The sequence below is a fragment of the Cibotium barometz genome, chromosome 60 (genome assembly GCF_041138505.1).
Source record: "Cibotium barometz isolate CiBa-2024 chromosome 60, ASM4113850v1, whole genome shotgun sequence".
NCBI classification, from domain to species: Eukaryota; Viridiplantae; Streptophyta; class Polypodiopsida; order Cyatheales; family Cibotiaceae; genus Cibotium; species Cibotium barometz.
In genome coordinates this window covers 21,709,179-21,733,492 of record NC_141105.1, presented here as the reverse complement: position 1 = coordinate 21,733,492, position 24,314 = coordinate 21,709,179, and the positions used below count along the sequence as shown (strand labels likewise).

Here is a 24,314-nt window from a genome sequence, read left to right as displayed (position 1 = left end):
CCTAGAATTGTGCACGTCATATACTCTCTCTTGCAAACTGCAACATCTCTTGCTGTTGTTTCAAGAAGTCAACCATAGCCACCCCCACCACCATTGTAGCTTCCCTCATAGAGCGGCCAGCCGGAGAGGGAGACCCCCCCCCCCCCTCTCTCCCCCCCTCTTATTCATTCATTGCAAAAAAAAGAGTTGTTTTAGATCAATCATCTCAAATGTCTTGGACAGAGCTAATTTGGAAGCAGCTATAGGACTGATAAATTGCAAACTGCAACATCTCTTGCTGTTGTTTCAAGAAGTCGACCATAGCCACCCCCACCACCATTGTAGCCTCCCTTATAGAGTGGCCAGCCAAAGATGGAGCCCATTGCACCCACCAACAACCACCCCCCCCCCCCCCCCCCCCCCCCCCCCCCCGGCGGCGCCCTTTCTTTATTCATTCATTCCAAAAAAAAAAAAGAGTTGTTTTAGATAAATCATCTCAAATATCTTGGACAGAGCTAATTTGGAAGCATCTACAAGACTGATAGGCACCTATAGTTATAAGCTTAGCCTCAAATACTGTGCCGACCACATTATGAAGTTTAGGGCCATAACATCACATATCACATCAACCGGATCTCCGTGAGTCTAAACAAAGTGTCATCACACAAACTCCACATCCATAAGTTTGCATTGTCATGCTACCAACACGAGTCCCACAATGTGAATCGTGAATCTTTTTGAGGTGTATCAAACATCGTGAACTTCAGGTTTTCAATAAAGAAAACTCATACTCTTAAAAGGAGGGGAAGTAACTGACCTTTGAGATAACTTTCTTTGCCCCCAAAATGTGTTGAGTCTCCTGTATCTCTGAAATATGGATAACAAAAGCTATTAGTGCCTCTAGACTATATCTTTTAAAAATGGTCAATACCTGAGTTTAAACATGCTTTTTTGGGTGCTCAACTTGCTCAATTCAACTCAATACAATTTAGACTTCTCGTTTTTAACCCTAAGAATCTTAAACCAGAATCTGCACTTACTTGAGAGAAACTGCATCTTTTTAGTTAGTTTCCGCTTCAATCGAAGACTGGAGTTGCTGTCATCAATAGGTGCTCCTGGCTCCACTGCTTCACTATAGCCATAAATTGCTATTTAATAAAGCATGGCACAAGTATTTATTCCCCACTACTGAAACAGCACTGAACCAGCTTACCGATGGGATGCCAGAGCCGCTGCATCCTGCCAAAAAGAGGGCATAAAATAACAAGACTGTTCAGTTTGAAAATCTCAATAGAATTTAAAGCTTGCGTGAGCCAAATTTGTTATTACAAAAAACCACCAAAACACCTTTTCTGCCAACTTCTTGGCTTCTTTCTTGCCAATTTTTTGGCGTACTGTCTTTCTCTTGACCTGGAGGTAAAGCAAATACATATGTCACCAACACAAACAAGCTTCAGAAGAGGGCAGGGCAAAAGAAGAGAAAAGTTTGGACAATGCCTAACCATAGCTAGGTTGCAATTGCCCTCAATACAACACCTTCAAACAGCTCTCGTCGAAGTTTCTCTGCTCTGAAGAAAACGATATTAAACTTTTTTAAACATACTTCAAATTTAATTACACATGCCAATATCTTCTTTGCATTCTAGTAGATTCTGTGTCATTATTGATGTCATATGGTTCTTTGACAAAGTACTACTAAAAAAGGTCCATGCTCAAATAGGTGGCTCTCTCACCAAAACAAGAGCATTTTGTTGTTCTTACAAGATCAATTCTTTTGCACAAAATGAAAAATAAGATTTATTCAAAAAATATGCATATCTATAAGGATGATGCATCTCTTTTCTCACAAAAGCAACTAAGGAGAACAAGATGGTTTACTAGACTGTCTACAAGGTGATTGTGACGTCCCATCCCTACTCTTGTAAACTCAGTTGAACTTCGTCATATAGTAAAAGGATTCTGATTATGAAGTGTTTCAATCTGTTCAAGATATCATGTCATCTGATGCTAATTGTGAGTTTAATTCAATTAGCATTGATATATGGGAGACGCAAGCTTTAGAGAACATCATGGCAAAGTTTCCCAACTGAGTTGCCACAAGGTCTACCGCCTAGTCGATCATCTGATCATAGGATTGATTTAGTTCCAGGGTCTCGGCCTATGAGCATTGTACCTTCCAAGATGAGCTAGCTCGAAGAGGATGAGATTGTCCAACACTTGTCAAAATATCTCAGGATGGGATATATCCATAAGAAGAAGTCTCCTTGGGGGGCACCGGTACTTCTGAAACACAAGGACGGCAAAATTGGAGAATGTGTGTCAACTATAAAAAGTTGAATAAAGTTATGATCAAGAATAGATATCCTCTTCCCAAAGGGGATGTATATATAAACCTAGATGAATCCAAGAACATGCCCAAATTCACCATATAAGAAAGTGCAATTTATAACCTCATGGTAGTCATTCACAAGAAAATAAACCGATGATTTGATTGATAGGTTACAAGGAGCCACCTATTTTACAAAGATTGACCTTCGTACTAGTTATTACAGGATACGGATAGTTGAGAAAGTTGTCTTTTAAGATGGGGTTCCACATGCGGTATGGCCATTAAGAAATTCTCAGCATCTGTAAAAGACTATGTGGTGAAGTGTCCTCAATGTCAGGTGAATAAGGTTGAACGCCTTAGAACTGGAGGTATGTTACATCCTCCAAAGATCCTAGGAGGTAAATGAGAGAGTATTTCCATGGACTTCATTCCTTGTAGGTTTTCCATGGACCAATAGAGGGCATGATGCCATCAAGGTGATGGTAGACCGACCGACGAAGATGCACGATTTTTACCTTATAAAAGTGACAGTGAAAGCCACTAAATTGGTGCAACAGTTTATTGAGCAACTTTTTAGATTATATGGACTACCTTTTGATATAGTCACTCGTGGCAAGGACTTGAAGTTTTCTGGCCTCTTCTAGCAACTAGTTTTCCAAAGATTGGAGACTACACAGTGTATGGGTTCCTCTATGTCTTCGTTGGAGACTCTCAGAGCACTAGGAGGTCGGAGAGGCCAAAAGGGACGGCACATGCTTTGGTCCCCGCGTTCGTTTACTGAGCAAGAGTAAGTGCCTAACCGGTTTGAGTCCGATCGTGGGTTGGTGGAGGAACAAGCAAAAATGGTTCAAATCATCCTCAGTCTGATAAACAAACACAGAGAGTGAATCAAATGCCGAGCCACTTATCTTGGATTGTGGAGCCTTTTTAGGAGAGGCAAAAGAAACCAACAGAAGTGTCAATCCCTCCTGTTTGAGCTCTTCCTCTACTCACTTTTTTTTTCTGGGAAAAAGATCCTTCAATTAGTTAAAGAAAAATCAGCCACAAGGGGCTAAGTACAACCACGACGGGCTAGATACAAACTCGCCTCATTTAAGGGCGGGAAACAAGTGATCAAAGGGGGAGAGATGCTTCTCCTCCGGCTGCATGCTCTGTGAGGAGAAGGCTATCTCATATAGGGAGGAAGGGGGGAAACAACCACACAGGTGGTCTGTAATGCCAAATGGGGTCACCGCCTCTATCTGTGAGGAAAGGGCCAGGCCTCCATAGTCTCAAGAAGGCTTCCCGCCGCTTCCGCATGCGGTCAGAACCTCCCTATAGCTTCCCCCACTGACCGCGGATGGTGTGAATGATATCAAGCCAAATGCTCCTAATGGTCTCAACCGACGGAGTGTGGGTACCCTCGATGGCCTTGCTGCATCTAGCACGCCAAATGTGCAAGGCTACTATGCTACTACAAATCTCCCATCTCTAGCAAGAGCCTGGTCGCCAGTTACCTGTCTGTGACTGGTACTGTTGAAATACGATGGTGGGAGACTTGAAGGGCTAGTCCTCCCCCATCCTCCTCGTAAGTCCTGACCACTCTAGCCTCAGTGGCCCAAGCGACAGTACCCCAAGTGGTGATCCGGGTCGATGCCCTATCCATAGTGAAGATGCAGAGAATCCACTGCCAAATCTACTAAGCCTCGGGCAATCCCAAAGGCAACGTCGCTGAGACTGTAGGGGGTGGCCGCACCTCGGGCAAGCTGCCAACCAACCTCCCACAACCAACCAAGTACCGACCACCAAACTCATGTGTGTCATCAACCAAAGAAAGAGAGTGATCTTTCTCGGCCGGAAGCTATCCCAAAGCCTCTTCCAAAAATCTGAAAGGAAACGTTGTGATAGGCCTTGAGACTGCCAATGTGCTGCTGCTACCGGAGTGCCATCTATCTCAAGCATCTAGATCCTGCAGCCAAGCCACGCTGTCTATGCAAAGAAGGGGGCATCCAGAGTCCCTCCTGATCTGCGGAATAATGCCAAGTCCACTCTCCTGGGTCCCACTGCAACCGCGTGAGAGGTCGACACTCCCAAATACATAGCTGCCATAGTCTTTCCCTAGCGACCTTGGCCGGTGCTGGATCTATGTGCCATTCCTGTGCCAGAAAACTAATCACCCTCACCCTCAGCAAGGTGTAGCCTCTGAGATCCTCCAAGGAGTGCTCTCATCTCTGGAGCCTGCCATGGGATCCGATAGAGAAAGTTAGCACACCACTGTCCTCATCTACTCCATGGACTGCCACAAGAATATCATATTTGGTATACATGCCTAACCACACCAGGGGGGCGGGTCTGGAATAGGAGTCGACCACTCTTGAGGAATAGCTGAGTCTATGTCAATGCTGAGCCTGTCTCTACCTTGGATCCCTATCAGGCCTCTCTCTTGCTCCTCCTGAGGTAACTGCCTGTGTGCAATCCAATCTTCGAGAGACCTGGCTCTTCCCATGCTCAAGGCGCCCCAAGATATACGGTCGAGCCCCTAGCATGTGGCCACTGGGTAAACGGATTAAGGGGTTCCAAACCAGGGGCTGCCGAAGCTGCTCCTCTGAGGCAACTGGAACACACTATCTAAGGGCTAGCCTGAGATGATCCCAAGCACGAAGTAGACTGGCTACGAATCTGTCCTCAAAGGCTGGGCTAAAACCACAGGCTTGCATCTCTGTGAAAATCCATCTAGTACTCTGCGGCCACGGGCCCCCAAGGCTCTAAGTGCGAGCTGAAATCCGGGCCAAGAGGAAGATGAGGCCAAGCCCCCCTCTGCTACGTGGCTGAATGATCACTCTCCATGCCACCTTGGCCCGGGTTGGCCACCCATCACTTCTGGGCCACAAGAAGTTTCGGATCAAACGTTGTACCTGATCAATACATGCCCGAGAAAAGGCCCAACACGAAGTGATGTACCACATGGTGGCAAGCAGTACCTAGTTCGCCCCACCAGCACTCTACCTGCTAAGAATAGCCTTGTTGAGCTCCAGTATAAAAGCTTCTTCCGAATACTCGGAAGAAGCGGAGCAAGTTGCTGCTTAGGAGAGATGTCAATGCCAACCTGCCAACCAAGGTAACGAACTGGAGGGCCCCTCGAGATCCACTGGAAAGCCTCAACTGGTCACCAAGTCGGGGCGGGTGCTGACCCTACCCAAAAACCACATGACTTGTGCCAGTTGATCTGCGCTCCTGGTGCACAGCAAAAAGTCTCAATCGCCTCGTCTCTCGAGATTCCCAACATCTCCTGCAAGGTAGGCTGCTGTGTTGTCTGCAAACTCTGAGTCGAGCAGCTCCTCTTGCGTGCGGAGGGAAAGGCGCAATCACTAAAGTCCGGTCTCCTAGGCGGAGAGAAAACTACTCATGGCCTCGGCAACAAATAGAAAGAGGTACGCTGCCAGAGGACAGCCCTGTTGAACCAAGCGAGAAAGGGGGCATCTGTCACCTCGGGCTCCCTGAATGACAACCTAGCTGTGTGATGCTAAATAAAGTCCTAAGACTCCACGAATCCACTCCATGGGGAATCCCATCCGGCTCATAGTGCCCTCAAGAAAGCTCCAATCCACCCTGTCATAAGCTTTCTCAAAGTCTAGGAGTAGCACAATGAGGTCCTGTTGCCACATCCTGGCCGAAGCTGTCGCCTCCCAAAAGGTAAATAAAGTCCTAAGACTCCACGAATCCACTCCATGGGGAATCCCATCCGGCTCATAGTGCCCTCAAGAAAGCTCCAATCCACCCTGTCATAAGCTTTCTCAAAGTCTAGGAGTAGCACAATGAGGTCCTGTTGCCACATCCTGGCCGAAGCTGTCGCCTCCCAAAAGGTAAAGATGTTGTCCAAAATGCTCCAATTTTGAACAAAACCAGTCTGATCAAGTCTGGGAGAGAAGGCTGAAATCGCGTGCTGATGGCCTTGGCCAAAATCTTATAGGCCGTCCCTAGAAGGGTGATGGGTCTCCACTACCGGATCTCGAGTCTGTCACCACCCTCCTTGGGAATCAAATGTATCAAGCCCTCTGTGAGCCACTCTGGCATGGCACCTGTGAGCATAATCTCATTGAAGGCAGCGCGAAGGCCACCTTCCATGAGGTCCCAATGGTGAAGAAAGAAAGAGACAAGAAGTCCATCCGCCCTCGAGCATTTGTCCCTGGGTAATGCCGTCACCACCTCCGCCAGCTCCTCTAAAGTGAAAGGGGTCAATAAGAAAGACCGAAGGGAGGGAGGAACCACCTCTCTCGTGTGCCTCCAGACTCTCTCGCGTGTGTCCATCACCTGCGGGGATAAAGGGACACCAGTGAGAAGAGATCAGAAGAAATCTGTGGCAATGGCTCACATGTGGGGAGTCAGAAACAATAGCTCCATCTTGGCCGCGCAACCTGCAAATACCGTCTCTCCTCCTGTGGGGGCCAGCTATCTCAAAGAAATCTCCAGTAACTCTGTCATCGGCCTCAGTCCAGAATGAAGCCCTGGCAAGATATCTGTACTCCACCCTCCTCTCCTCAACGGACCGAATCTCTTTGCAGGGGCGGCAACAATCCGACTCTCAATCCACGGCTGTCTGGGGAACTCTCCTGAAGCATTGTAAAGAGGCTAGGCCCCTCCTCAGGCTCCTCTCCTGCTCCCGAAAACCCTCCAATCTACGTTGGGCTGCATCCTCTAAGAAAACATTGATCTCCCCTAGGCCATCATCCAAAGTGCACATTGCAGAGCCCGAGGAAAAATTCAGTCCTGCCCATATCTGCTCGATCCGGCGCTACAGATCTCAGGGTCCTGAATAGGCTGTCTAGAATCCTGGAACTTGCATGGCTGTCACGCCTTCATGGGTCCTCTCGGGCATGAAAATATCCGAATCAGAATTTCCAGCACGGAAATTTATGGAAAAAAAAAGAATGAATTAGAAAATCGATAGAATAACTGAAATAAAGAAAATGATCGTACTAAAGAAGAGGAACTGATGTGAGACGTGGGCGCTCATGAGGAGAATATTCTAGAGACTTCGGGATGATTTGAGAAAGTAGTGCCTGCCAAAATACCAACCATGCCTCCGAGGCTGCAAGCCCACTCATTGATGTAAAACATGTCCAGCCGAGAGAGGTTGGGGCCAGTGCTCCACCTATCCGATCGAGAGAAACTAAGACTCCCAGGGCTACGCCCAAACTCTGCGAGATGCCAAGGGTCCTGTCCCCTAAGCAGCAGTATCATCTCCTCCCAGGTAGAGTACTCCCTGATCCTATCTCATAGATGGCAGAAGCTGCTCATTGACAAAGAGACACAGTCCTCCCTAGCTTTGCGCCTGTAGAAGCCTCTCTCTATGTCAGTGTAGCTCAAGGGGGAAAAGGCCTACGCATCTCTGATCAGGATACTCCATCACTCGGCTAAGTGGGCCAAAACCCTCTCTAAACAAGCAATGGTATCTCCCTCTGATCTCATAATATACAAGGCATCTGCATATGTAATGCTCCTTTGACTCTACCGCTCTCTGGCATACCAATCTGTGGCATAATCTGCATACTCTGTCCTCTCTAGGGGTCCGTGCTACTCTCCCTGCCTCAATCTCCAGAGTGTGAGAGGAAACTCTGATATGACCAATAGTCACCCTCATAGCGTGAGACGTGTGTACATCCATGTAGCCTAGTCGGTCGTCTCACAAATCCATCCTCTGTGAAACTAAGAAAATGATCTTTGTAGTACTACATCTTGGTGGAAAGGGGACCCTCCCTGTGCATCTGGATCAAATCTTGTCTCATAATTCTATTCCTCTCCTCTCGAGAGAGTGTAAAGTATGGGGAGTCATCATCATACTGGAAGGGCGGTAATCTATCCATGTCAAGCCCATGTGTGCTGAGAACCACTCATCTACCGCAGCATACCATGATGGGTGATGGCCCTCTCTGGCAATACTCTAGCAGGACTCCATGGCTAAGCGGGGTAGTCTCTTTGGACCCATGGCTCTGATGTAGGCTATTGTCTGAAATAGAGCCTCTACCATCATCGGGGCACTGCAAGCTCTGCTCTGACGATCTCATGTGGTACTGATGGTTTGCTACGAATCATCCTGGCGATCATGAGGATCTACGATCTCTCCATCCGACACCAATCATATGTGGAGAGGTTAGGGGCCATACTGGTGCTGCACACATCATCGCTGGGGTAACTAAGCTGTCAAATAGCCATCCTTTGGTGCGAGGCTCCTGGAAGTGAGCCTGATGACATTGTCGCTCCATCAATGCAAGGGCAGCATAACCTCAGTTAAGCCTGTCCTGTGATGCCTGTCTCATGGAGAAACAGCTCCCATTACTAGTGAAGGTAATACACAAGTATACATATGATTCTGTCACCTCCACCTAACTGCCTCTATATGTGGTCATTGTATCTTTCATAACCCGTCTAGAAGTGTGAAAGATCATGACCTTGGTTTTCCCAAGGTTCATTGAAAGGCCTCTGTGCACAAAAATCATCTAAGGTGTCCATGTGGCGCTGCAGTCCCTCGTGCGAGTCAGATATCAGAATGATGTCATCCGCATAGAGTAGTAAAGTGACCAAAACCCCTGAGAGTGATGCACCACTCCCTCCTCTGTCTGTGAAGTCTATGACCTCATCTATGTACAGGCCAAAGAGTCTCAGGGAGAGTGGGTCAGCCTTGCTTCACCGCCATAGTACTATGTATCTCCTCTGACAGACCACCTGGGCATCTGGCTCATCCCGTCACCCTCTCATATAAAGCAATGATCCCCCAGATCATATCTGAAGGCACCCCAAGAGTCTGCAATCTCTCTAGGAGCCGGTCCCGTGGCATTGTGTTAAATGCTGCGGAAATCCACAAAGCAACAATAGAGTGTGAGGGCAAAAGAGACCAAAGGACCAAATATATGAGAGATCAGAGCAAATCACACAACATGCAATGGTGATATATATATAAATGATAAAGTCCAGTGCAGGAGCTCTATGTGAGACTCCGAACGAGAAGAGAAGGCTGCTGTCCCAAAAAACGCAGATAACAGTCCCGAAGTAAGCCTAATGTAAGCGCCGATATATGCCTAATGTAAGGCTGATGTGAGCTGAGATGTAAGCACTGATGTCCTGATGACTGCTGAAGTAAAACGCAGAAGTATGCTGAAGTGAAACACAGATGTATGCGGCCCGTACGAACAGCAGCAACCGGAGAGGAAAAATGCTGATGATCAGCCCTGATGTAGGCGACCAGTTCAGCAGCAGCAGAGAGTAAGTTCCACCTATCGTAGGCGGCCTGTACCAACAGCAGCAGCCAGAGAAGAAAAACACAGATGATCTGCCTTGATGTAGGCAACCAATCCAGCAGCAGCAGGGAGTAGGTTCCACCTATCGTAGGTGGCCTGTACCAACAGCAGCAGCCGGAGGAGGAAAAACGCTGAGGTTCAGCCCAGAAGTAGGCCACCAGCAGAGAAGGTACTTGTGATAGATTCCGTAGAATAAAGCCTCATATTTATATGGAAAGGGAGGATGTTGGTCGGCCAGCAGATAAAAGTGAAGTTTAAATGACTAAATAGCCCTTTTTGGGCTGGTTAAAATACCCTTTTGGGTATATTTTCACACAGAGTCTCTGATCTTGTGACTTGGCCTGCTCAATCGAGCTCCTCAAGGTGAAGATATGATCCAGCGTGCAGCAGTTACTACGGAACCCAACCTGTCTTGGAGCAACAAGACCCTTCCCCTTGGCTAGAGAGCTGAGCTCTATCTCAAGTACTGATCCATATATCTTGGCCATAATATGGCCAACCATGAGAGTCCTGTAGTTTTTGGGGTCCATCGGGTCACCTTATTTGTGAATGGGGGTAATGATATTCATGCTCCATGTGTGTGGGAAGCCCTCTACAAGTGCCCTGTTGAAGAGATGTGCAAGGAAAGGAGCTATGGTGGTAGAGGCATAAGAGAAGCGCTCACCTCGTATCCCTGTATGATCTGCGGATCTCCCATGATGTAGAGCTTTCTCTACCATACTCTAAGTGAAAAAAGTAGAGGTGGTGGGTCGAGGATTGGGTGGAGAGGGTAATGGGGGCTGATCTAGGACATGGTAGAGGGACTTTGTATAATCATGCCAGGTGGTTAGATCAGGGATGGGTGTTGTCACCATTTGGTCCATCTCCATTTCTGGAGCCACTTCTATGGGACTGTCACTCCATACAATGGCCAGATTTGTGCCATGTTACTCAATGGACAACCAGGGCAACCCATTGGAAGTGCCGAATTTGAGGGGCCAATCAAGTGCTTCACGGGATTCCGATGCATTGTATGGAAGGCATAAGCCTCTTGAGAGAGTCTATGACAGTGCATTCATGGGACAGCCATCACATGGTAAAGAACCCATGCATGAGGAAGAGCCCAATGCATTGAGGACTGAGTTGGAGCACATGAAGAGGCTCTTGCAGGCAAAAGAGCAAGAGCTGAAATTCTTGCATGAGGACCCCCATGTACATGTCAGAATATGCAGGGGAAATGATAACCAAACTTGGGTAGACAAGAGCAAGTAGACTGCAGAAAATAAACAGCACAAGAAACACAGAGAGATAGGTGTGTAAACTCTTCTCTATACACAAGATCCCGTAGAAAACTGAATGAGGAAGTGGTGGGGGCATGGGGCCTATTTATATGCCCCTATGAGAGCAGTCGGCCAGCACTGAAGGGCTCCCACGACTGCATGAGCAGTCGGCCAGCAGTCCAGAAGCCCACGAATGATCTGTGAGCAGTCGGCCAGCCACAGGACTGTAGTTGGGACAGTCGGCCAGCCCTGAAGTGCTCCTGCCAACCTCTGGCATCCCTCCCCACGACTGGAAAAAATGGGAAAAAATACGGGGAGTGAGGAAAAATGATAAAACACCTTATACAGGGCGGGCACACCCACAACAGAGGCCCTGGTGTATAAATATAGACAGGAGATGACTTCTAACACCCCCTCTCAGCTCCTGGCTGTGAAACCAACCCAAGGGAGCTGGAGTGCCGCCCGAGCATAGCCTGAGGTAGAGACTTCGTGAAGAGGTCCGCCGCATTGTCCTCCGTTGAACAATAAAGTAGCAAGATGTCACCCGCCAAGATCTTCTCACGTACAAAGTGATACTGTATCTCTATATGCTTGGTCCGGGCATGGAAGACCGGGTTCCGAGCAATAGCTATACAACTCTGGTTATCGCACTGGATGACTGTGGGCTCCTTCTGTGGAAACCCAATCTCGCCTAGCAGCCTTCGCAGCCACACAACCTCACAAGCAGCACCACAAGCAGCCCGGTACTCTGCCTCTGTCGAAGAAAGGGCCTTTTGCTGCTCCAAGAAACTGCTCCCGAGCCGAGGGTAAAACTGTATCCTGAAGTAGATCTCCTCGTGTCTGGATCTCCTCCCCAATCTCAACCTTGGAGCCTGACTCCATTCCCTCCTGTGTAAAAGAGTCCCAGATCCTTCGTACTCTGCAGATACAGCAAGATCCGCAATCCTACGTCCCAATGAGACTTCAATGGCGTCTGCATAAAAGAGCTCAACAGCCCCACGGAGAAGCTCAAGTCCAATCTGGTGTTCAGCAACCAGATCAATGAACCAACCAAGTTCCGGTACTACGAGGCATCAACTGGCTCACAAGGATCAGTAACGGTTAACTTTGTGTTCGGGTCCATCGACGAAGTAATAGGCTTGCAGTTCTCCATCCCAAAGGCCTCAAGCAACTCATGAACATACCGCTGCTGAGAGACGAAAAACCCCCTCTGGGTCTGCCAGATCTCCAATCCCAAAAAGAAGTGGAGTAAGCCTAAGTCGGTCATCTCAAACTCCTGTGACAAGGCAGCCTTCGTCACTCCAATGTGCTCCACATGACCGCCGGTGAGAATGAGATCATCCACATAAAGGATGATAAGCGTGACCATGCCGCATTCCCGAAAGAGATACAGGTTCGGATCTGCAACTGATCTCTGGAGTCTGAAATCCAGTCCGAATAAAGAAGGAATCAATCTTCTAATTCCAAGCCCTGGGAGCCTGCTTAAGACCATACAAGGCCTTACGTAACCTGTAAACCATCCCTTCAGATCCTGGAACAATAAAGCCTGGAGGCTGCTCAACATACATCTCCTCCTGCAGGTCACCATTAAGGAACGCAGATTTTACATCCATTTGATACACGGGCCACCTCTGAGAAGAAGCAAGGGCAAGAACGGTCCGAATCGTGGTCATCCGTGCTGTCGGTGCAAAGGTATCCTCGTAGTCGATGCCTGGCCGCTGAGCATAACCTTTAGCCACAAGTCTGGCTTTGTGTTTGTCCACCGACCCATCAGACGCATATTTGGTCTTAAAGACCCATTTGACACCAATGACAGACCGCTTCGACGGCCTTGGTACCAACTCCCAAGTGTGGTTCTTCTCGATGGGGACAGAGGCAGATGGCTGAGCTGGAGTTCTCCTGGGATTGCCAGGGCCAGTTCCCTTTTGATGCCATGATCTGCACAAAATCTGAGAAATACAGTCGAGGAGAATTCACCTCCTTTATCAGCCCTAAGAGTCTTAACCTGAAATCCAGACTCTTTCTCCACCATCACGTGCCAATCCTTGAACCGTGCAAAAGCTTGGTCCTTCTGGGAAAGAAAGTAGACCCACGTGAATCTGGTACAATCATCAACAAACAGCATAAAGTAGAGAGATCCTCCCAAAGGTGGTATCTGCTGAGGTCCACACAAGTCAGTGTGAATCAACTCCAATGGTTTCGAAGCCCGCCTGGAAGCCTGCTTCGGAAAGGATTCCCTGTGCTGCTTACCACGTATGCAAGAACTGCAGCGCCCTTGCCTACTACCAACATCTGGCAAGCCAACCACCATCTGGTCCCGGAAAGCTCGCCTCAATGCATCCACATTTAAGTGGCCAAAACGAAAGTGCCACAAATCTCCGACCTGAGAATCTGTCAATGAGGAGAGTGCAGAGAGCTTGTAGATACCATTCTCCACACCGCCTTCCCAAACAACCTGGCCAGTCTCACGGTCCCTTAGAGCAACTGAATGCTCCTCAAATTCCACCCGAAAGCCAGTCTTGCATACCTCATGCACTGACAGAAGATGAAAACCCAGAGCAGGGACATGAAGAACACGGGAAGCATGCTTGCCCCCCTTGCCGTCGGGAATAATCTCCATCCGGCCCTCACTATGTATCGGAATAGTGGAGTTGTCGCCAATAAAGATGCGACCTGACTGCCGTTTCAGATCCAGAAAGAAGTCACGGGATGGAGTCATGTGCCTGGAAGCACCACTGTCGAGAATCCATTCCCGGGTATCCTTCGCGGTGAAGCCAACTGCCTCCTCGCTCGAAGATGATGAAGCATCGGAGTCCACCATCTCTAAGTGCACAAATGCCGGAGTCTTTGCAGCTGAGGCTGAGGAATCAGCACTCTTCCCTGTCTGCTTAGGGCACTTCCTCCAGTAGTGGCCTTTCTCGCCACAATCATTACAAGATCTTTCAGCCTTCAGCTTCTCTCGTTCTGAATCAGGCTTCTTCTCAGAAGACTTCTCCGGTGAAGCCTTCCCTTTACCCTTGTTGTTATTCCGGCCTTTCGACCGTTGGCCAGTTAAGAACTCCGAACCTCCACTGTGAGGAGGGTTCGTGAAACGTTCCTCCTGGTCCAAGACCATTGGCACAAGCTCCTCCCAGGTTATGGTGCTGAGCCTGCCACTCGTAATCAACGAGGAATAGAAAGCAGAATACTGAGCAGGCAAGTGGGAAAGCAAAGTGATGGCCATGTCTTCAGATGATATCTCTTTCCCAGCTTGTAGGACTTCCTGCTGAAGGGCCTGCAGCTTGTTAATGTGTTCCCGCATCGTCGAGGACTTTGCAGGGTTCATAACCCGCATCTGCACTTCCAAGGAGATCCGTTTCATGGGTGATACCCTGTTATACAAAGAAGCCAAGTGCTCCCATATGCCTCTCGCCAGCGTCATGTGCTTCACATTGATCACTTGTGGTGTGCAATTGAGGAAAATAAACGACCGGACCCTGGCCTTGACACGATCCCACATGTGTGCCTGTGCCTCTCGGTCCTTCCTCGTCGACAGTAACTCCCCTTCCTCTGCTTCCGGCCGTGGAACCCCGATGATGATAAAATCAGCAAGGTCATATGACTCCAGCACCGACTCCATCATGACCTTCCAGATGCCGTAATTGGACCCGTCCAACTGACGATCCATTGGGAACGTGGGGAGAGTCGGAATCTTCATGTGTTTCTCAGCCATCTCTAGTAAATCTGCCATCGCGGGGAGTAACCTGAAAGGGTGGGTGGGTGGGAAAAAAAAATCTAAAAACCTGCAAGTGGCTGTCCAGTACCTTAGCCCGCCTTCCTCTTGCACCTTCTCTTCCCAAACAGTCCAAAACAGTCCACCAATCAGCAGCCTAACGCTCCCCCTCTTGCTCAAAAAAACTCCCAAGATCTATCTCGAGCCTAGGGCTCTAATACCATGTCAGAATATGCAGTGGAAATGATAACCAAACTTGGGTAGACAAGAGCAAGTAGACTGCAGAAAATAAACAGCACAAGAAACACAGAGAGATAGGTGTGTAAACTCTTCTCTATACACAAGATCCCGCAGAAAACTGAATGAGGAAGTGGTGGGGGCATGGGGCCTATTTATATGCCCCTATGAGAGCAGTCGGCCAGCACTGAAGGGCTCCCACGACTGCATGAGCAGTCGGCCAGCAGAGAAAATGTCCATGACTGTATGTATCCAGTCGGCCAGCAGTCCAGAAGCCCACGAATGATCTGTGAGCAGTCGGCCAGCCACAGGACTGTAGTTGGGACAGTCGGCCACCCCTGAAGTGCTCCTGCCAACCTCTGGCATCCCTCCCCACCACCACTGGAAAAAATGGAAAAAAATACGAAAAAAATACAAGGAGTGAGGAAAAATGATAAAACACCTTATACACGGCGGGCACACCCACAACAGAGGCCCTGGTGTATAAATATAGACAGGAGATGACTTCTAACAGTACAAAGTGTCATAGAAGCCAAGAAAGCTGATGCTATGGTGGACATGACTTTTGAGTCTATGGCTCGAGAAGTGGGCAAGAAGGTTGAGATCATATTTTCAAGAATCCACCCCGTTTGCAGCGTGGAGACCCAGCCTCTCAAAGGTTGAGATCATATTTGCATAAAGAAGAAGTATCGGTCACTTCTCGCCATGCATCCACTCCTCATGGCATAGAAGGAAACAGATTCATGCATGTTGAAGGCCATTTGGATTCCAAGTATGTACATCATGGGAACAATGGTGGGCATGCAAGCCAAAAGACCTTGCCTATTGAGTTGTCTCGTGGCGAGACAAGGCATCTTTCAGCAAGGTCACATGCAGTGGGGCCACAAGAACTAAAGACCCATGTCACTTTGGCTGGTGGAACACCTAAGATTGCCTATGAAGCTCATGCAGAGAGAGCTACCCCGTTGGACAAGGGCAAGAGAAAGAGGCAAGAACTTGAGCCTCATGCCAAAAAGCTCAAGGAGTTCAAGGTAGGGGACAAGTCAGTGAAGTTTGATGCCTATCATGGGGAGTTTGATGCTTCTAAGGTGCTTGCTTTTGTGGCTCAGTTTGATATTGCATTTAGTGAAGAGGACTTCACTGAGAAGTCCAAGATCCGTCATGCAAGCATGTTTTTGAAGGGGACAGCTGCCCATTGGTGGATCACTGAAAAGACCACCAAAGACCCCATTTGCACTTGGAAAGAGTTTAAGGACAGATTTTATGCCCAATTCTTGCCACCAAACGCAGAGCATACACTCACCTTAAAGTGGGATAGACTTGATCAAAAGGATAATGAGAGTGTGTAGCAGTATGTGAGCAAATTTTGGAAAGTTTTGCTCGAGGTTACTCCTTTCATGCAACTCTCCAAGGATGAAAAGAAAAGAAAGTTTCATTCCGGGTTGCAACCAGCCTATCGTTCGGGCATCGAATTGCACCCGAAACACACCTTAATATAGCATCTACTCTTGCTACAGAGCAATTGGTGCTCAAAATCAAGCAAGATCAAGGTGGTTACAAGGACAAAGAGAAGGCTGTCCCAAACCTGCAACAAAAAGGTGGACAGCCACCTAAAAAGAGCTTTCGGGAAGTCCAGAAGGGAGGTAAAGCTGAAAATACCACATCCAAGGATCATGGGCCAAAGAAGAACAAATTTGGCTTGACTCCCGAGCAAAGATAGCAATATGCAAAGGAGGGGAAATGCTTTTCTTATGGCAGTAAAGAGCATATGTTTAGACAATGCCCCAACCACAAACAAAAGCATGAGGAGAAGCAACAAATCAAGGATCAGCCCGCTCTATTTATGTTTGATGATTGTGCAACATATAACTTCATCTCTACCCAGATGGCAGCCGCCTTGGGCATTGAGGTTGAGGACATGGGGCCTCAAATTGAAGCAGAAGCTGCCTTCGTTGGTAGAGAGATGCAGGTTACCCCACTTATTGGAAAGTTGCACATACATATTCAGGGTTATCTTGATCATGAGCATTTCTTGGTTGCCCCACTTAATGGATGTGATGTATTGCTAGGCAAGCCATGGCATCATAGGCTTGAGCTCCGCAAAGAGTACAAGACAAACAGAATATCCTTTATGCATAGAGGCTACATGCATGTTATTGATGCTGGCAAGGAAGGGGATTCTATCCCAGTTGTATCTCACATCCAGATCAATAAATCAATGAAAAAGTCTTTCAACGTACTTGGTTTTTGTTCGTGATAACATTGAACCAAGTCATGAAAATGTGGATGTTTTAACTCAAGATAGACTAAATTTTCTTCATGCATACAAAGATCGTTTTGCTGATGCATTGCTAGGTGAACTACCTCCTCAAAGGCCCGAGGATCATCGCATAGATCTTGTGCCAGGTAGTTCTCCACCTAACAAACCCGCATATCGTGTGAGTGCCGCACAACAAGAAGAGATTATGAAGCAGGTTAATGAGGTTTGGTTCAACCAAGTTCCTCACCTTTTTGCTCTCCCGTGCTTCTTGTACAAAAGAAAGATGGGTCATTCCGCATGTGTGTGGATTATAGAGCTCTAAATAAGCTCACCATCAAGAACAGATTTCCAACCCCGCACATTGATGACATTTTGGATAAGCTTGATGGCTAAGCTTGTTTCAGCCGTATTGATTTGAAGAGTGGTTATAAACAAATACGAGTGGTGCCAGAGGATGTCCACAAAACTGCATTCAAGACAGCCTTTGGATTGTATGAGTTTTTGGTGATGCCTTTTGGTCTCACCAATGCCCCAGCCACATTCAATCATATGATATTCCGACCCCATCGAAAATTCCCAGGTGTATTCTTTGATGACATCTTGGTTTTCTCCAAGAATGAGCAAGAGCATAGGACTCATTGGGCTACAGTATTTGAAGAGTTGCAGAAGCATAAACTCTTTATTAATGCCAAGAAAAGTGAGTTCTTTCTTTCAGAGATACACTATTTGGGCCACATTATATCCGAGGATGGTGTAAGAATGGATCCTGCCAAGATTGAAACCATTTGGAATTGGCCAGAGTTGCAAAATGTACATCAGGTACGTAGCTTTTTGGGGTTATGTTTATATTACAGGCGCTTCATAAGACATTTTGCTATGATTACCATGCCTCTACATGATCTCACGAAGAAGAAAGCCACTTTTAAATGGACCCGTAAGGAGCAGGATGCCTTCTTGCAACTCAAGAATGCTATCATCTATGGACCCATATTGATTGCTCCCGACTTGCAAAAGCCATTCATGGTGGAATGTGATGTATGTGGGAATTGTATAGGGGCTGTCCTAAATCAAGAAGGTCATGCAGTTGCGTATGAGTGCCATCGATTGCATGATGCCAAGCTTCATATGGATATCTATGAGAAAGAGCTCTTGGCTGTAATTCATGCCTTAAAGATATGGAAACATTATCTTCTTGGGGCTGAATTTGTAGTCAAGACAGATCATCAAAGCCTGAGATATTTTCTATCTCAAACAAAGCTCTCGGAGAAGCAGATGAGAATGGCAAACTTTCTTTCCATGTTTCATTTTCAAATTGTACATACTCCGGGAAAGAAGAATGTAGTGGCAGATGCATTGTCCAGGAGGCCTTATGTGGCTACAGTATCAGTGACCTCTCATGGGGACTTATCTGCCATGCAAGATTTGTATCATTTGGATGCTGATTTTTGCCATATATGGACTGATTTGATGGCTGGTCACTCACATGCCTCTTATGTGATCAAAGAGGGTTATCTTATGAAGGATAACTGCTTATGTGTGGTGAAGGATATGCGTCCAAAAGTTATGGAGGAATGCGACCCTCCACCTTATGCTGGTCATAGAGGTATCATGCCTACTACACGCATGATTGAGAGATATTTCTTTTGGCCAAGCATACGTAAAGACATTGAGGCATATGTATGAGCATGTCTTACTTGCCAAAAGGTGAAATTTGATAGGCAAAAGCCGCCCGGTTTGCTTCAGCCATTGCCTATTCCTCGCAGCCATGGGAAAGCATTACTATGGACTTCATTATGGATTTGCCTAGATCCGAACATGGGAATGATGCTATTTGGACCATTGTGGACAGGTTTAGCAAGCAAGCTCACTTCTTGCCCGTCAAGAAAACCATTAAAGATGATCATATGGTGAAGCTTTTTCTTGCTCACATCTTCAAGCATCATGGTATGCCTAAGTCCATCGTTTGGGATAGAGAACCCAGGACTACGAGCCTCTTCTGGAGGGCTTTATTTGATAACATAGGCACTAAACTTGAGTTTTCATCCGTTTATCACCCCCAAACGGATGGCCAAACTGAAGCTGCAAATTCAGCCGTAAGTGGGTAGATGAGGATTATTTTGTTGACTACCCTCAGCTTTTGTAGGCATATCTTGAGGCTTTTCAGTTGAGGACAACTGTTTAGAAGCCCGGGGGGATGTCACCATTTGTTCCATCTCCATTTGTGGAGCCACTTCTATGGGACTGTCACTCCATAGAGCGGCCAGATTTGTGCCATGTTCACATGGGGCCAGGCCAGTATCCCATGTGAAAGGGCCAGTCTTTTGGTGTCACATGGACAGGAGCCAGATTAGTGCCACCCGTGTGTGATCAGTGCTGCGTCACATGGACGGAAACCAGTTTCATGCCACCTGTGTGACCTGCTTCGTGCTGTATGGACGGGAGCCTGTTGGTGCCACCCGTGTATGGCCAGGATGGCGTCTTACCTATGGGACTGTCACTCCATAGGAAGACGAGGATATATCTTTGTATTTCTGTCGCGCCTGTTTTGTGCCCGACAAGAACTTCTTATACAAGTTTAATGAAAGGGAGATTTCGTTCATTATATGTGCACATGCATTTATGCCTGCATGCATAAATTTGTTTTTGCATGACTTGGTTGCGTGTATTTGCCTGTTATGCCGTGCCAGTACACTGGACGGGGACGCCCCCAGAGTACCGTTGGAGTGCTGTTTGCTGACTCGGTGGTGTGGCATGTGAACAGGTGGTAAGTATTTTCAATCTGGCCCTTTTAAAAGGTAAAATCTATAAGCTATGGTAAACCTTAATATTTATAAGGTATTGTGTTCACACCCGTTTTAAATAGGGGCTAGACATTTGCTTATGAGGGTGTCCAAAGTATTTAGTTGATTTAAGGTTTTATAACCTTTTAAAAAAAGGCTTTGCATGGAACCTTTTTGGAAATTACCCACGTGTGAGGTTGGTGGTTTTTCTTTCTCTCCTTCACGCTTGGTACTGGCCGGCTGTACCCACCTCCTAGCTGCTGCTGTACCTGCCCCCTACCTGTCCGTATTGTACTCGCTTTGCAGCCCTGCTGTACCTGCCCCCTACCTGTCCGTACTGTACTCGCTTTGCAGCCCTGCTGTACCCGCCTCCCTGTACGAGCTGTACCCGCCCACCTGTACGTGTTGTACTTGCTCTGCAGTCGTGTTGTACCAGCCATACAGCTCTACTGTACTCACCTACAGCAGCTGAGATGTACCTACCTACAATTGTTGAGTTGTACCTACCTTACTACTGCTGAATTGCACTTGCTTGCAAATATGGTACCTGCCTTACTACTGCTGAATTGCACCTGCCTGCAAATATGGTACTTGCCTACAGCTCCATGTCACATGTGAATGCTGCTGCCTTGTACACGCTTCTATTCAACATCATCTGGTGGCTGCTGCTTGATCCCGTCTGCCTACAGCTCCATGTCACATGTGAATGCTGCTGCCTTGTACACGCTTCTATTCAACATCTGGTGGCTGCTGCTTGATCCCGTCTACTGTACCTGATGGCTGCCCCACTTGTACCGGCTAGCTGCCCTGTTAACATCTGCTGATTGCACCCATTAGGAGTACAACAAAAAGGAAAATGATCTTCTTTTCTGAGATTTGAATTAAAACCTATGCCAGATATTTGTTTCTATATTTTATTTCAAATTCTAATAACAATTAAAGTTAAATGTTGTTATTTCAAGCTTTGTGTAGGCAAGTTACATCTCCAGCTACATATACCTTAGAAGGCCATTGGATAGTGGTTTTTCCCATGATTGCCTTGACCGCGCCCTCACCTATAGAGGAGCCAGTGAAGGTCATGTGGGTATGAGGAAAAACCAGGTACAAAGCTTATCAGGGAGAACTGGGATACGTTGCCTTCGCGGTGTATCACTATTGCCTGCATTAGTTCGGCCGTGCCTGTTTGTGCACGGTCCCAAAAGACCAATGAAAGGCAAGTGTGCACCCAGTGAAGGTGGGAATGAGCCTGCGATTTGAGGCTACTCCGATCAACATCTCTACATCGACTTGAACCAATTTTGTTTGGTTGTTTTTACTCCCCGATGGAGAAATCTAGCCTTTCAGGCCCGTGACACTTGTACAAATATAAATACTCCAAGAAATACAATAAGAGTTCCCTTTCCGACCCAGTGCTGGTGTCATTTGTATTTTCAGTATTTCCAGTATTTGTGTTGCTGATGTTGTTTCCATTGTTTAATATCAATTAGATTGAGTGTTCTAAACATGTGTATATTATCTTCCGATCTGTAGGCCTCCTGTAGAGGGAGCGGTCACAGGTGTGGGTGGTCATGGCTCACGAAACCACCTCCAAGCCTCTTTCGAGTTAATGCTCAAGAATAGTTGGTACAACTCCCCGTATTGTTTGATTTCATGTTTCCTCCTCTTCCGATGAGTCAAAGCTCCGTTTAATCTTTGAGCTTCACGCTCAGAGATCTCCCCTAGTTCTTTCGGCCATTTGAGGCGAGCACGAATCTCACAACACTCGTCATCGTACCAACCATTCTGGGGCATCATCCCTACTTTAGCTTTAGAGGGCGTATGGGTGGTATGAGGGAAGCTCGCAATGGCAGAGGAGTGGAGTAGATCAGTCAACTGTGATGTATCTCCAGAGGTGCCGCGGGAAACATGTCAAGTAGACCATGGTAAAGGGTATCCTGATATATGTGATCACAGTCATGAGTGAAGTGGACAGTGGTGTGATGGGTGAAGGTGGTGTGATGGGTGGAGGTGGGCGCTGAGGCGGGGGGAGGGGGGGTGGCTATCGTGGTGAAAGATAAGTATGTGTGAACAGCTCCGATGGGTATGGGGGGTAATGAAAAATCATGTATGAGCTGAGCTGTCTCCCATGAGCCTAGGATGCGATCCACTGTGCTACTTCCACCTACATGTGGAAAGCATGTTAAGTCCTCCTGACTGTGGCCATCTCTCCATCCCATTGTAGATGAGGAGACGGTGGCGTGATCCTAGCTCCAGAAGCTCCCATCCATAGTGTTTGACTGGCTTAGTATCTGCAAACACCCTCCGTGATCCAAAGTCCTTGTCCTCTAGAGTAGGTATCTGTAGGGGATCTCCCTAAAAATCATATGCAGTGCACTGTTTGCTCCTCGTCCTGGCATTGAAGTCTCCCACTAGTAAGACCTCTCCCAGTCTGAGGTACTGTGTAATCTCATCTGAGAGCGCACTGTATGGTGATGTAGCTCCTCCGGTCTCCTCCCTCTCCTCCACCTCCTCTCCATCCACTTATCTCCTCTGTATTCGTGGCATAATGTGAGGTGTCTGATGGAAAGTAACACACAAAAATGTACATAGTCCTGGCCTCTGTGAGCTGAAATCTCACCCACATAATATGGGCCTGTGGGTCTCTGCTGATAATGCTGATCCTCAACTGAAACTCTGTTCTAAATAGAATGGCCACTCCTCCCAATCCTCTAGCTCTACCTGCTCTCTGTGTGCTCCCTCTGAAAGCTGATTCCCACTGGAATCCTGTTACACGTGGCAGACCTCTCTGAGGGCTCTGATAGCATGGACATCTTTGTAGACTGCTTTCTTCTCTTCCGCTTGGGCTGCCCGTACTTTTGGCATGAGCTATTTCCGGTGCTCCACCTGGGCTTGTGTGAGGTCCTCCGTAGGTAGATGGGGCTGCCCTCCAAACCTCGGAGAATGAAATCAATCCTCTTCACTTCGTTCTCAAACTGGAGGATAAGCGCCCGTGGGCATGAAAGGTCCTTCCCTGCCCGCCATGCTTTGAGGAAGGGAGTTGGGTCTTCAATTATATCCCAATTTGTGGCATAGTTGTTTCTCGTCCTCTTGGGGTGTGATACCCTCTTTCTCCACTATGCCGGTCACTCTCACATTAAGTCTTCTTGCCTGTCTCATCTTCTCTTCTTGGATGGTTGCATTTACAATCTCCACCCCGTTAAGTCCTTGGACTTGTTTGTGACCACCTTCCATTCCTTCTTGGCCTCCTCTTTGATGCCTTTCTTGACCACGTCCTTCCATTCCATGGAGAAAGTGTGCTTGGTCGGTTCAATCTTGGCTTTCCATATCCTAGGCTAACTCCTCTAGATGCATGGTGATGGCCATGTCGTTCTTGAGGGTCTCCACTTGGGCTTGAAGTTGTTGGATCATGGCGTCCTTTCCCTCCATCTCCTTTTCCATTGCATGAGCTTGCGGGTCATCTCTTCATTATGTTGATGTTCGGCCTCCTCTTTGATGCCCTTCTTGACCACGTCCTTCCATTCCATGGAGAAAGTGTGCTTGGTCGGTTCAATCTTGGCTTCCATATCCTGGGCTAACTCCTCTAGATGGGGCAATTCTCCTTCCTCCAGCATGACCTTCTTGAGATCCTCCATGGTGATGGCCATGTCGTTCTTGAGGGTCTCCACTTGGGCTTGAAGTTGTTCGATCATGGCGTCCTTTCCCTCCATCTCCTTTTCCATTGACGTGAGCTTGCGGGTCATCTCTTCATTATGTTGATGTCGGCTTCGTATTCCTTGGCATGGCTTTCTTCTCGTACCACCAATATGTCACGTATGCACCGGAGGCCTTCCTTTGCATGAGCTCCTAGTGCATTGGTCTCCTTCCCGGGTACTAGGAGTAGCTCCATTCCTTTTATTTCATTGCTGAGAGCCGCCGAAAGTGATCTAACAGTCACAGTGTTTGTCGATTCTACTGCTCTGCTGTGATTGCTATATTTCCCCCTTTCTATGTAAACAAGCCAATAATTGGACTACTGTAGATGGGCCACAGTTCGCGATCAGAGCAGACGCAGACGCGAAAGGACATAGCAAAGGGCACAAGTGGAAACAAGAGCAACGACGAGCACAGCGGATAGAGCAAAGGGCGGACGCAGAAGCGAACAGGGCAAAGGGCGGACGCACAAGCGGACAAAGCACAGGGCACAGGCGGAAGCAAACGCGGACACGGACAGCGCAGAGGGCACAGGTAGAAACAAGAGCAATGGCGGGCACGGCAAACAGAGCAAAGGGAGGACGCGGAAGCGGACATGGGACATGGAAGCGGACAAAGCAGAGGGTACATGCGGAAGTAGACGCACACAGAGAGAGAGAGAGAGAGAGAGAGAGAGAGAGAGAGAGAGAGAGAGAGAGATTAACGTCTACAAGAGGCCAAAGTGACCGATGAGACATAAGTACCAATACATCCAAAACTCAAGGAAACTAAATGTCTTGAGTAGAAAATGAAAA

At 47.6% G+C, this 24,314-nt stretch overlaps 1 protein-coding gene across 4 annotated transcripts in view; it reads right to left on the bottom strand.

Annotated features, from left to right (window-relative positions):
• Window positions 1-24,314, bottom strand: part of LOC147605122 (uncharacterized) — a 113,019-nt gene that overhangs the window by 65,073 nt on the left and 23,632 nt on the right. For 3 of the 4 annotated variants that reach the window (XM_086794248.1, XM_086794245.1, XM_086794247.1), the window contains exons 2-6: window positions 1,482-1,547; window positions 1,327-1,389; window positions 1,193-1,218; window positions 1,020-1,111; window positions 797-846 (exon numbers count right to left, since the gene is read on the bottom strand). In XM_086794248.1, coding sequence (XP_086650374.1) covers window positions 797-846; window positions 1,020-1,111; window positions 1,193-1,218; window positions 1,327-1,389; window positions 1,482-1,484 — 234 coding nt within the window. In that variant the 5' untranslated portion in view covers window positions 1,485-1,547. Of the gene's footprint in view, window positions 1-796; window positions 847-1,019; window positions 1,112-1,192; window positions 1,219-1,326; window positions 1,390-1,481; window positions 1,548-2,152; window positions 2,284-24,314 lie in introns of those variants that run through there. The other variant, XM_086794246.1, reaches the window with a different exon arrangement.